Below are 14726 nucleotides of genomic sequence, written 5' to 3' on the forward strand. Positions count from 1 at the left end.
GGTTTGTCAGTGCAAAATTAAGGTGTGCTGCTTATTCAATCAGTGACATTGAGGAATAGTGAGTGAGTGAGTGAGTGAGTGTGTGTTTGTGTGTGTGTGTGTGTGTGTGTGTGTGCATGTAAAACATGGCAACTGCTTAGTGTTCTCCAGCTCACCAACACCACCTACACTCCTCTATGCAAACATACACAAACACATATGAGGGATGCACAACATGTCTCATATAGAGAGATGCTTAATGTATCAGCGCACTTTCTCTCTCTCTGCATGTCATGTGACCATTAACCAATGTCGTAACTATGAACAAGCAAATGTATTGTTAAATTAATGAAATATTACATTAAAATTACTTCAATACTTCAAGTAAATATTTTAGATCATAGGAATTCAGCTCGCAGAAAAGTTTGGTAATCCCTGGATTAGATATTATGTTCGGCCTTCAAAATGTTACATATAGTTTAAACCAGGGGCGATTCTAGGATTTTAATTTTAGGGGGGCTCAGCCCCCAGTGAGGGTATAATAATAATTATAGCCTAATATATATATATATATATATATATATATATATGTATGTACTGTATATATATATATAAAATAAAAAATGTTTAATAGGGGTCGTATACTAAACTTATTGCAGTATTCCACTGTATTGCATAGATAGGTATAACGTTTGAGTACTGAATAAGCAAGTAAATTCAAGTCTTCATGATCTCTCTCACACACACACAGCTGTTTACTGTACACACACAAACATTTCTAGTACAAACCTCTTTCATTATCTCAAGTATGCAAACCTCTTTGCCACATGCACTGGAATATGTATTATATTGAAAGTTACATTTTCAAATGAAAATGACAACATGATCGTTTTATAAAGTATGCGTTCATATATAGGATTAAAGTTCACCCAAAATTAATATAATTTAGCCTACTCACCCTCATGTTGCCCTTTTTTTAATTCTGCAGAACACAAAAGAACATATTTTGAAGACTTTAATCCTATATGGATTAAAAAGAAAACAAAACGCTGAGATGCTTTCAAAACATTTTCTTTTGTGTTCCACAGAGGTCAGAAATAAGTTTTGTAATGACATGAGGGTGATTAAAATGGATGAACTGTCCCTTTAAGAAAATAACACATACAGCTTCACAAGAGGCCTCCCATGCATGACAGCTTTACCCAGATCTGAGCTCTGTGGGTGGGGTGAACTGGAGCACAGATCACGAGGCCACTGCACTACACAGCCAGATAATTGCGTTCTGACTCAGCACATGGAGGGCTAGCGATCTACAACTGGCCAGACATCTTAATTAGAGCCTCTGTGTGTGTGCGTGAGACATTGTAAATGAGCGAGCATCGACCAGTTCTTTCCACGCAAGGAGAATGTCACTCCAATGGCAAGATCACAATGTCCTCTGTGTCACTCACAAAGACCTCACACTATACACAGAATCTGTAATATATATTAACCCATCATTAGCATGTGAAAAATGTATACTAACTTCAAAACAACAAGTTCATATTTATTGCATTGTTTTCTCAGTAACAATTTACATTAAGGTTCCCTTTGCAAAGGGTTTATAAAGGTGTTTATAAATGACTAATAACTCATTTACAAATGCATTATAAATTATTGATAAGCAGTTGAATGCATGAATAAAAAGGGTGATTTTTAATGCAATACCTGCCAAATAGTGAGCCATTTTTAACTTGTTAAAAATGACAGGTGTTCAGCTCACCCCACATTAAGGCTCATAGATAAATAAAATACATCACTTTTTAATCTTTGCTATGGATAGGCATCATGAACTCTTGGAGAGTTTAGTGGGTAAGATACAGAGTAGCTTCTGGTAAGCAACATAGTAAGAAAAATGTCATAAGTCATGTATAATTGAGAAAACCATAAATACAACACCCTTCAATCTCACTATAATAGTCTATTTTTGCTGCATAATGAAATCAATCAGGAATCTGGTTTTGAGTGAAATAGGTATGAATAAATATATTTATTAAGCATTTATAACATGTAAGTTAAAAATGACTCACTATTTGGCAGGTATTGCAATAAAATCACCCTTTTTATTCATGCATTTATAACTGCTTATCAATGATTTATAATGAATTTATAAATGAGTTATTAGTAATTTATAAACACCTTTATAAAGCCTTTACAAACGGAACCTTAATGTAACTGTTTTCTCTTGTATTTTCTACACAACATATGCTCTGATTTTTCCCTGCCCCACTCCATCCATCTCTTCATCAGTCAGAACCTCAGAGAGTCAGGGTGACTATCAATCAATGGAAGGCCATGTTTGCTTCTGGGTTGCCTCAACCCACACAGATGCGTTTACTGAAAAATTGATGACTGAAAAAAAAGAAAAAAAAGTGAACAGGGATGAGAGTGAGACTGGAAAACAACTCGTACCACCACACTTTATCTGCTTCTTTTATATTACATATACAGGAATGAACACTTTTTTGGGAAACATATAATCAGATACTCACACATGCCTAGAGTCACTGATACACCTACTTTATTTTCATGAAGACCTGAACGTAAGTAGTTGGTTTTCTTTTGGTCGTTCAGACAGACTGTGATTGTTGAGGCCACGGTGGGTATTTTTATGCTATTCCCAAATATCCCTTAAACAGCATCAGAAGGGAGAGGTTGGACAATTACCTCTATGCTTACCCTCTCTGTGCTTGTGTGGGTTTCTTTGTATTTCTGTCTGGCTTCTACTTGCACTCAGTAATTCAGCATGACTGCAGTCAATAATTCAACCTCTGATTGAACACTGGAGAACTAGGAGAGTGAAAAATAACAAGAAATGGAAAATGAGTGATAGAGTTTTATCTATCTATCTATCTATCTATCTATCTATCTATCTATCTATCTATCTATCTATCTATCTATCTATCTATCTAGCTATCCAACGCCGCCTCACTCTAGAATTCTAAACAGAAACAAGTTTATGTCATTTGTTGACAGACTCACTTAGACTACAAATTGCTTACTCAATGACCCCTTGTAAGATGAAAGTAAACCTCTTTTGTTCTGCTCTCTTTTATTATGTAACAGATGTGCCGAAGACACTGAACTGTGGGTCCATCTTTCAGCAATGACTGCTGATTACATAATGCAACTGCAGGTGCAGTCTGCGTTCACAAATGATTTACTCGTCACAGAATACAAACACATGAATGAAGTTCTGTTTCAGTTCTTTTACTTTTTAATGTCTATTCATTTTTAAAGAGGGGCTGTGTTGTGCATTACATCATTAGTTTTAGGACTTTATAGGCAATCAGATTCAAATAAAAAGGAGAAAATGAATTTGATTTGAACTGAAGTGATAAATGAACAAATTAATTAAGACATTAACACCAATATGCTCTTTCACGCTGCAATTGCTCGCAATACAGAACAACTCTTAACAAATGCACACACACACACACAAAAAACACAAGGGTAACAGAACTGTGAATGACTCAGGGAAATACAAAAGATGCTGCAAATGAACTTTTTCCATCTCTATAGATTAGTCTCAAAGTCTAGATTAGTCAGCGTTTAGTCTGAAATTCAATACTGGCTGCATGGTTTTGATTGGCAACATGTGGATTTTTTTTTTTTTTAAACAGCACAGCAGCCTGGAGGCCTAAAACAGCATATCATCAGTGTCCTGCTGGATTGCACTGGAGAAATGCAACAATTACATACTCACATGCAGGGTAAGAGACGGCTACACTACAGCACATAACATTCAAGTCATACTAATAAAATGTCCCAATTTTGAATGTAAAGTCAGAGGTTTGTATTAGAATGACACAGCCTGCACAAAATATTGTTTTCACAGAAATGCATGATAAAATTACTTACACTAAGAAAATATATGCTACATGACAATTTTTAAAATAAGTGCTAAACTATCAATTCTTAAATGACTAACTTTTTCACAAATATGTGTATTATGTCCTATTGTAACACATGAAAATGACTGATTTCATGAATCAGAGGGATGTGTGAGTTTACACATTTAAACACCATGTTTTTTGTAATACATATGGCTTTCTTTCTTCTGTGGAATAAAAAAGGATCCATAGAATTAAAGATAATAGTGACCATGGTTGTCAAGTGCAATTTTCAAGACAAAAAAATAATTTCACATAATGCTATCAAATGGCCTTATGTGAAACATGGCCTTATGAGAACATGTGGAATATGCATGAATTGTCTGATTTTATGAGGCTTTACTGATGCTTTTCTGGTGCTTTTTAGAGATTGACAAGTCCTAGTTCCCAGCACATCCTTTGTGAAGAAGATCTGCCTACCATCTTTTGAATCAGAAAAAGAATATGAAATAGGTTTGAATCTACATGAATATCAATAAATGATGACATCATTTTCATTTTTGGTGAACTCTCTATTTATCTCTCACTTATCTCTTTCCCTTTATTCTCTCTCCTAGATAAATACTTCCCACTGCAGATGGCTGAGTGCTGTTTGTGTGGGATCTCACGTGTGATTCTGCTAAACAACCCCCTGAGTGGAGCTCTGATTCTGGCTGCATTGCTGCTGGAGAGCTCCTGGCAGGCTCTTCTGTGGATGCTCGGCCTTTTGGCCTCCACCTTCACAGCTATAATCCTGGGACAGGACTGGTGAGGAATTACACCCCTACATATGCACAAAAGTACATATGCATAGACCAAAACATGCACAAGTGAATGTATACTCAGGCATCCAAGCATGAACAAAAAACATGGTTATAGCAAAAACAAAAAACATGTGTTGTTATCTATATTATGTACAACAGAATGCACAAAAACTCAAGCATATCATCAGTGTCCTGCTGGATTGCACTGGAGAAATGCAACAATTACATACTCACATGCAGGGTAAGAGACGGCTACACTACAGCACATAACATTCAAGTCATACTAATAAAATGTCCCAATTTTGAATGTAAAGTCAGAGGTTTGTATTAGAATGACACAGCCTGCACAAAATATTGTTTTCACAGAAATGCATGATAAAATTACTTACACTAAGAAAATATATGCTACATGACAATTTTTAAAATAAGTGCTAAACTATCAATTCTTAAATGACTAACTTTTTCACAAATATGTGTATTATGTCCTATTGTAACACATGAAAATGACTGATTTCATGAATCAGAGGGATGTGTGAGTTTACACATTTAAACACCATGTTTTTTGTAATACATATGGCTTTCTTTCTTCTGTGGAATAAAAAAGGATCCATAGAATTAAAGATAATAGTGACCATGGTTGTCAAGTGCAATTTTCAAGACAAAAAAATAATTTCACATAATGCTATCAAATGGCCTTATGTGAAACATGGCCTTATGAGAACATGTGGAATATGCATGAATTGTCTGATTTTATGAGGCTTTACTGATGCTTTTCTGGTGCTTTTTAGAGATTGACAAGTCCTAGTTCCCAGCACATCCTTTGTGAAGAAGATCTGCCTACCATCTTTTGAATCAGAAAAAGAATATGAAATAGGTTTGAATCTACATGAATATCAATAAATGATGACATCATTTTCATTTTTGGTGAACTCTCTATTTATCTCTCACTTATCTCTTTCCCTTTATTCTCTCTCCTAGATAAATACTTCCCACTGCAGATGGCTGAGTGCTGTTTGTGTGGGATCTCACGTGTGATTCTGCTAAACAACCCCCTGAGTGGAGCTCTGATTCTGGCTGCATTGCTGCTGGAGAGCTCCTGGCAGGCTCTTCTGTGGATGCTCGGCCTTTTGGCCTCCACCTTCACAGCTATAATCCTGGGACAGGACTGGTGAGGAATTACACCCCTACATATGCACAAAAGTACATATGCATAGACCAAAACATGCACAAGTGAATGTATACTCAGGCATCCAAGCATGAACAAAAAACATGGTTATAGCAAAAACAAAAAACATGTGTTGTTATCTATATTATGTACAACAGAATGCACAAAAACTCAAGCAATTACAATACAAAACAGGTACAAACCTACAAAAACAAACCTCAGAGGCACAAACTGCTTTTACAGCTGCAGTCTTGACAAGCAACGGTGTGACAACAGTCTGTTGACAACTGATGATGAGATGATTTTAACAAAGCAGATATAACAAACAAAAATACATTTTATACAATTCTAAAGCAATACAAGTCAGTACACTTCATAGAATTTTTGTGACTTTTTATTTGGTTGATTCTCTAAAAATAACAGGTCAGTTCGTTAACAGATTCATTCCTTCGGGAATTGAACTTCACTGGTTGTGCTGTGCGTTTTTGATTCACTAAAAAGAACTGGCTCAAAAGAATAACTTGTGTGGTAATTGAACTTCACTGGTTGTGCTGTTTGCTTTTGATAAACAAAAAAGAACGGACACACAAGAGTCATCCATTTGGGAATCAGAATACAGTTTATTCTGGTAAATGAATGTTACTGGTTTGTTAAGCATAACTGGCTCATAAAAGCCATTTTAATATATAGGTTTGTTCATGATTTTTTTTTTTAAACGTTTCTTAAGAGTTATTTGTGCAGAAATCTGATTTCATTGGAGACGGTGCTTGTTCTTTATAAACAAAAAGCAGTTGTTCGTAAGAGTAATTTGTTTGGGAATCAGAGTACATTGGTGCGCTGTATGTTATTGATTCACTACATAGAACCACCTCATAAGAGTCATTCATATGGGAATTGGACTTCAGTGATCACGCAGTTTGTTTCTGTTAAAAAGAACCACATAAGAAGTCATTTGTTCTGGCTCGAGAGCCATTCTTCAGGAGTTAGACTACAGTGGTCGTGTCGAAAACTTCATTTGTTCTCCATTTAATCTTATTGCATACACACATACAGATACACACATACACAAAGAAAACATTGTCACACACATATACAGTAGCTGCCTGTTTCTGCATCTAAGGTTGCATCAAAGAATACCCCTGGTGTGGTGAAAAGCACATTTTATCTAAGCGTAAGACAGGCATGGCTAGAAGAGAAGCTCATGCTGATTCCAGTCTCACATGTGATCCTAACCTGCATGTGTGTCTGCAGTGAGGAGGTCTCCAGTGGCCTTCACGGATTTAATGGAATACTGGTGGCTCTGCTGATGGGATGGTTCAGCTCTGCTGGAGATTGGTACTGGTGGCTTCTGCTGCCTGTGTGTCTTGGTGGAGCTGCAACTTAAGATACACACAAGCCAATTAATTGATACCAAACACATTATTCTGTCATTTTCTGCCACATTCACAAGAACAAACACAAAATAATTGCTGACTCCCTCAAATCCAAACATCCTTTTTCTCACATGTCTTAGAGCTTTTCTTTACAGCAGTTTGTCTTCGTTTTTGGGCCGCTGGGATTTACCAGTGAGCATCTTCCCCTTTAACACAGTCACCCTGCTGTATCTGGCCTGTACTGGCACTTCAAACCCCTATTTTCCAAACTATCCTGCACAGCCACCAGGGGCCCCAGAGAGCACCAACCACACCCAACTCCATGTTCCACAGGTGAGAGGATGAAAAAGAATGGCAGAGAAAATAATGAACATGAAAGAGAACAAAACTCAAATTACTTGCCCCTCATGCAATATCTATCCTGTCATATTATTGATTAGGTTTTATTGTATTGTCCCTCTCGCTCTCCCTCTCATTCCTCATAGCTCTGTCTTTTTATTTGTCATCTTTCTGTTTAGCCTCTTTAACCTCCTTTATCGTCACACACAATGGTCTATTCCTTCCTCCATCTATCTTCATCATCCTTCCATTTCACATCTCTCCTGAGATGTGTGTGTGTGTGTGTGTGTGTGTGTGTGTGTGTGTGTGTGTGTGTGTGTGTGTGTGTGTGTGTGCTTAGATGCATTTTATTGTTTATTGCGTATTTATTGCATTACTCTGGTCTGTTGAATGACATTAGGGTGCACTGGGCTGATCCACTTTCTTTGACACAGTACAGCAACTGACTGTTATGGGCTGTTTATAGCTTACATATTTATCCACTAAATAGTATCTGTGCTTTTCCCATGTCTCCATGGAGACAGCTTGATCCGGTAATGACGGGTGCACAGGGCTAAAAGAGATCATGGAAAATTATTTATATTGTATCTGTTTTTATCGCTCACTGTCATGAATATTCAATGTGAAAGCAGCAGAGTTAAAAGCACATTAAAATTGGCTTTTAAAATTAGATCATATTATATCTAGCTAATGAATCATGCTCAACATTATAACATGGGTATAATAGCAATATTAATATATATCAGTAAATGTGCAAGATTTTAATTTATATGCTTATGTACTTGACAAAACAATATTTTAACATAATTTCATATAATTAAAGTAATGGCTATAAAAGTTGATATGTCATCAGTTTTCTGTTTCAATAGGAAATACATCAGAGCAGGAAAGAAAACATTTTATAGAGTCTTTAAGATAAGCTAACATAGATAATAAAAAGATACACTACCACTCAAAATCTTGGGCAGAGTATGATTTTTTTTTTTATTATTATTTTATTTAGCAAGGATGATTTAAATGGATCAAAAGACATTTATAATGTCACAAAATATCATTATATTCAAATAAATTCTGTTCTTTAACTTTCTATTTATCACAAAATCCAGATTTTCTTTTAATAAAAAAATTTAATGTTTTCGAAAGAAGTTTCTTATGCTCACCAATGCTGCATTTAATTGACCAAAAATACTGTAAAAACAGAAATACTGTGAAATACTATTACAATTTCAAATAAAAAATGTTTTCTGTTTTAATATATTTTTTAAATGTAATTTATTCATGTGATGGCAAAGGAAAATATTAAGCAGCACAGCTGTTTTCAATATTGATAATAATAATGTTTCTTGAGCAGCAAGTCAGCATATTAGAATGAAAATATAGCTCTATCACAGGAATAAATTACATAAAAAAAATATAAAAATAGAAAACAGTTATTTGAAATTGTTATATTTACAATATTGTTTTTATATTGGTCAAATAAATGCAGCCTTGGTGAGCATGAGCGACTTCTTTTAAAAGCATTCAAATCTTACTGAATCAAAACTTTTAAATGGTATATAAATGTTATATGCATATATAAAAATATATTTTGTCTAAAATAATACCTTCAGAGAAGACATCGGTAATGTATTGTAAAACAAGCATCATCTGATGGTGCGTTTGCTCCTGTTTCCCATCAGCTCCTGCAGGGGGTGGTGTTGGGCGTAGGGCAGATCTTTGCATGTGGGACTCTAGGCCCATCTCTGCTCATCCTGGGTGCTGTTTTCCTCTTCTCACCCATTCTGGCTGTCTCTGGCATTAGCACTATGGCAGGTAAGTCAGAATTGAAAGCAAATATCAGCAGAACAGTGTTTTGCAGAAATAATATCTCAAAAGTTTCACCTAGACCCCAACGAGATTGAATGGAGACCAAACAGAAATCTGATTTAACAAGTAACCTAAGTCAATTATAAGTCAAAGATCTAAATATGAACTCAAACATTTCTCATAAACATTTCCAAGACCACATTATCTGAACAACGGCATCCACATTCATTTTAAAGCTCTATTCTGTATCTGTAAGCTGACAATTGTCTAATGTTTTTCTAATTTCATTTCAAAATTGTTACTTAAACATAATATGAGGATGCTTTTGAGCTATGAAAGAGACACATCTGAGCAATATAAATATAATTTTTTGGAGCATCTGCATGATGGTTTGGAAGGATGTGGGATAGAGATACATGCATGAACAGAATGAATCAAACATTTTTGTGTAAATCTTGGGTTCTCTAGGCCTTTGTGCTGGCTGTGTAGCTGTGATTTACTCAGCTAAAGCAGCCTGCAAACAGATTTCCTCAAATGCCCACTATGCAGAAGATGATTATTTGCACCCGCCGCAAGATAATTGGCCAGTTTTACAGTTGCGTTTACCACCTCAAGACCATGGAAGGTGTTTTTACCCTTTCACTCATTCACTCTCTCGTATACACAGACACAGTCTTTCTTTCTCCTTTATATTTTATACACAGCCATACAGAGACATATGAGTCATCGCAGACAGGTTGGATAGACTGTGTGTATGTGTGTGTGTGTGTGTGTGCACGGAGTAGGTAGAAGAGACTGATGTAAGGTACCTCATCCCCAGCACAACACCCACAAACATAATACACACTGTTTCATTTCATCCCCTGCGGTGTGATTCACACTCACAAACTTCAAAGCTCTCATGTAATATTCCATAAAGGAGCAGGAAGAGTCTTTGGGCTTATCAGGGACTCTGTTTATGTGAGACAGCTGTCTCTTATTCCCCGTAGTAGTTGATTTTAGAAAGGAAAAAACACTTTTCTGGCTTGTTCCTTCTCTCTTACCCTGTCTGTGTGTCAGCAGAACATTTAAATTTAATTTGGAAAGGGTTCAGATTGCTAGAGGTTTGAACCGTAGAAGACAGATGAAGAGAAGGAGAGGAAGCAGTGCTGGATTACGGATGGGGCCAATGGAGCCAGTGCCTCAGACTGTTAGGGGCATCTAAAGTCTCAGGCCGCACATTCTGAGACTGATAAAGGAAGCTGAACATCAGGGCCCTCGGTGCATACACTGCTGTTCAAAATCTGGGATCTGAATTATTTTATTTGTATTTATTTATTTATATTTATATTTGATTTGATTGATTGATTGAAATGAATACTTTCATTCAGTAAGGATGCTTTACATTGATCAAAAGGCATTTATGATGTTATGAAATATTTCTATTTCAAATTAATTCTGTTTTTTAACATTTCATTTATCAAAGAATCCTGATAAAAAATGTATCATGGTTTCCAAAATTATTAAGCAGCACAACTGTTATGATCATGAGAAATGTTTCATGAGCAGCAAATCAGAATGATTTGAAGAATCATGTGACACTAAAGACCATAAGTTTTGCCATCACAGGAATTAATTACATACATTTATTTTTACTGTATTTTTGATCAAATAAATGCAGCCTTAGTGAGCATAAAATACTTTTTAAAAAATGTTTTTGAACAAAACAACAACAACAACAAAAACAGTAGTGTACCCACCACAGGTCTCTCTCACATTCAAAGTTTACTTCTCTAGAGTAAATTTACTGTTGAATTTCTTTACATTTCAATTAATTAGATTTCAATTTATGTATCCTGTATGCTACCTGCAAATTCAGGAATTGGAATTAAAAGACATTCTCAATTCATTTCTGAATGCGCATGGATCTTCTATTTTATTTGGGCAAAATCATACTTTTTCAAAAGTTGTACAATATGGGCAGCAGGGGGTGGGGACATGGGGGGTAGACGTGCCAACGGGCCTTGTGGGAACCATGATCCCACCCTGAATATAAGACTTCCCAAAGATATGAAGACTGTCCCTCACTCACACACACACACACACACACACACACTCTAAACATCCTCACCATCTAATCAATACCACTCTTATTCCTCCACTCATCTTACCATCCCATTCTCCTCTTTTTTATTGATTAATGGTTCACTCTTTTCTCCCTGGTGTAGAATCTCTCTCTTACTACAGTATGAAATTACATCTGTATTTTACCAGACAGAAGCCTACAGAGAAATAGAAACTCTTTACAAGATTGACAGAGTTCTTCACAACTAGGATCAAGCTGCTGTGCTGTATTTGCTGTGCAGGTGGTGTGTTTGCTGGTCTGATATCCTAAATAATGTTGAGCATGTGATTGTCCACCTCATGAGCTGAAACTAAATATTATTTAAGCTATTTTATTTACTATTTATTTATATGAGGTTTAGAATTGTTTATACATTTGTATAATTTTGTAAAACTTCTTACCAGAATTTGGCTCTAAATAAAGCTTACATATATTTCCTTAATATTTTCTAGTAATAAACAAAGTAAAAACATAACAATTATAAATTAAAGTCACGTTTTCTGGGACAAGCCAAATCTGTTTACCATATTATACTCATAAGGACTGTATGAACAGGTGAACTCGTAACCTTTGGATTGACTGAAACATGAAAAATAGTTTCTGTATGACAGGTAGTTGAGGAGTTGAAATGGAATAACTGATGTATCATCACGTTATCACCAATCATCAAAACCTCTAATCTAAATCTAATCTACAACAAATGAAGTCTACAATTAATTCTTAAGACCCTCCACAACAAACATATTAAGTTTAGTGGTTTGGTTTCATTTTAGGAAGAGTCGTAAGAAAGTGCAATAGACTAAAAGTGGTTTATACAGTGGGGGGGAAAAGTATTTAGTCAGCCACCAATTGTGCAAGTTCTCCCACTTAAAAAGATGAGAGAGGCCTGTAATTTTCATCATAGGTATACCTCAACTATGAGAGACAAAATGAGAAAAAAAATCCAGAAAATCACATTGTAGGATTTTTAAAGAATTTATTTGCAAATTATGGTGGAAAACAAGTATTTGGTCAATAACAAAATTTCATCTCAATACTTTGTTATATACACTTTGTTGGCAATGACAGAGGTCAAACATTTTCTGTAAGTCTTCACAAGGTTTTCACACACTAGAGATTTCACTAAATCGAAACTGAATAGGGACTCTTAATCCTGTCCCACAGCATGAGGTGTGGTGCACTGATAATGAGATCTGGTGTTTATTAGACAGGCTGTTCATGCTGTCCTCTCTACATGACTCATAGTATAAACCCACTAGCTAAAGTTAGCACGGGTTCACAACTGATGATCCTGCACACACGTATGCACAAAAAAGAACCCGTAACCGTGGTGATATTGAAACTAGGAATATAATGAATCTATTCTGGGTCACAGATGTTGAATATAGGTTATAGAATTGCATAGATGGCATATTATCAATACATTGAAAGCGTTATATAACCGGATCAGAGATAAGTTATGGAAACACCAGAAACAATATTGCATGCTTTGAGATTCACAGCATTTGCATTGGAAATGAAGAGCCGATTTCCCGCTGCACTCAAGATTGTGCATGTGTGTGTGCTTGAGAAGGAATCTTTTAAATCTATTCTTCAAATCTCAAATTATTTCAGTGACACTCTAATCATAAAACATCACAGTAGAAATATAAATTTTCCACACAACACAATCTGTTTTATAATTAGTATTACGTAACAGCTTGACATTTGTAACAGCTTGAATGTACAACCATGCAAACTGATTCATGTGATGAAAAAACAACAACATTTGTTTATAAAAAGGAAACAAATATCTGAGAGAAAGAGAGTGAACAGACGGTATGAGCCTCCTGGGTGACATTGCTTTCCTGTTCAGACAGGAAAGAGAATTCTGGGTGTGTCCTTCTGCTGATGCTAGGTTTTCATCTCAGTGCTCTTTTATCGGCAGTCCTTTTACTGGGAGTCCTTCAGTATAAAACAATGAAACAAAGAGTCCCAGAAGTACAGTCAGAAGGATGCATTCGAATGTTTCGCACTGAAGCTCATTCTCCCTTCGGTGTCTCTGCACCTTGAACAGGGTACAAAATAGGGACTAATATTTTTTTAAATGCTTTAAAATATATATTTTTCTTTTTTAACAAAAATAAATATTTCATTAACCTGAAACAAAAGAATACACACATTACACACACACACACACACACACTTCATTCATTTTATACACTGCCGTTCACAAGTTTGGGGTTTCTTGTAAGATTCTTTAATGTTTTTGAAAGAAGTCTCTTATGCTCAGCAGGACTGCATTTGTTTGTGCAAAAATACAGTGAAAACAGTAATATTGTGAAATATTAATACAATTTAAAAATAACTGTTTTCTATTTGAATATATTTTAAAATATAATTTATTCCTATGATAGAGCTGTATTTTCAGCATCATTACTCCAGTCTTCAGTGTCACATGATCCTTCCGGAATCATTCTAATGTGTTGATTTGCTGCTCAAAAAAACATTTCTTATTATTATCGATGTTGAAAACAGTTGTTCTGCCTAATATTTTTGGGGAAGCAATAATGTGTGTTTTTTTCAGGATTCTTTGATGAATAGCAAGTTCAAAAGAACAGCATTTATTTCAACATTATAAATGTCTTTTCGGTCACTTTTGATCAATTTAAAGTGTCCTTGCTGAAATAGATAGTATTCACACAAAACAAAATGCTTTAGAAAAGTAATGATCCAGTCTATACCCCATTCATTGAAATGTGCCAGTTCTGTATAGCTGCACCATGGTCAGGAAAAACGAACGAGCAAGAGCTCTTGAAGCCCAATCCATGTTCTGAAGGCTGCTGTACAAATAAAACAGGGTAAATTGAGGGGAAGGTGAACACGGATTTCTTTGAAGGTGAACTGCTGAATGACAGAGTACTTGCATTTTAATCTTCTGTCAGAGAGAATTGGGTGAAACTTGCTTGTTCAGTATGTGGATCCTGACAGAAAACCCATATGGAAAAGGGTGCTAAAATTGCTCATGACATATATAAGCAAATGTATTTTACCAAAATAATACTGCTGAATAACATAACATATATTCCAAAGCCTTGCCTGCTTAATTAGACAAAGAAGTGATCAAATGTGAGCATGCGGCCATGCAAATATCATATATCATATATCGTAAGAGGCGTGTTCTTGAGTTTTATCGAACAGATTTGTGCTGTGAAAAAATGCAAAAAGAGATAGAAGAGAAAGACGACGTGCTACAATACAAGAAAGCTCAAGGGAATGGTGGGCGGGTATGAAGTCTGAAGGCTT

General features: G+C 35.6%; 1 protein-coding gene across 1 annotated transcript; it reads left to right on the plus strand.

Annotated features, from left to right (window-relative positions):
• Positions 1–2039: 2039 nt before the first annotated feature.
• On the plus strand, positions 2040–10082 carry LOC107588199 (urea transporter 1-like). The gene is made up of 7 exons (XM_016276226.1): positions 2040–2058; positions 3642–3731; positions 4469–4658; positions 7071–7201; positions 7335–7525; positions 9211–9343; positions 10042–10082. Exons 1-7 carry the CDS (start codon positions 2040–2042, stop codon positions 10080–10082), a joined length of 795 nt encoding a protein of 264 aa, XP_016131712.1.
• The last annotated feature ends 4644 nt before the right edge of the window (positions 10083–14726 follow it).

Source organism: Sinocyclocheilus grahami, unplaced genomic scaffold (genome assembly GCF_001515645.1).
Source record: "Sinocyclocheilus grahami isolate Dianchi unplaced genomic scaffold, SAMN03320097.WGS_v1.1 scaffold99.1, whole genome shotgun sequence".
NCBI classification, from domain to species: Eukaryota; Metazoa; Chordata; class Actinopteri; order Cypriniformes; family Cyprinidae; genus Sinocyclocheilus; species Sinocyclocheilus grahami.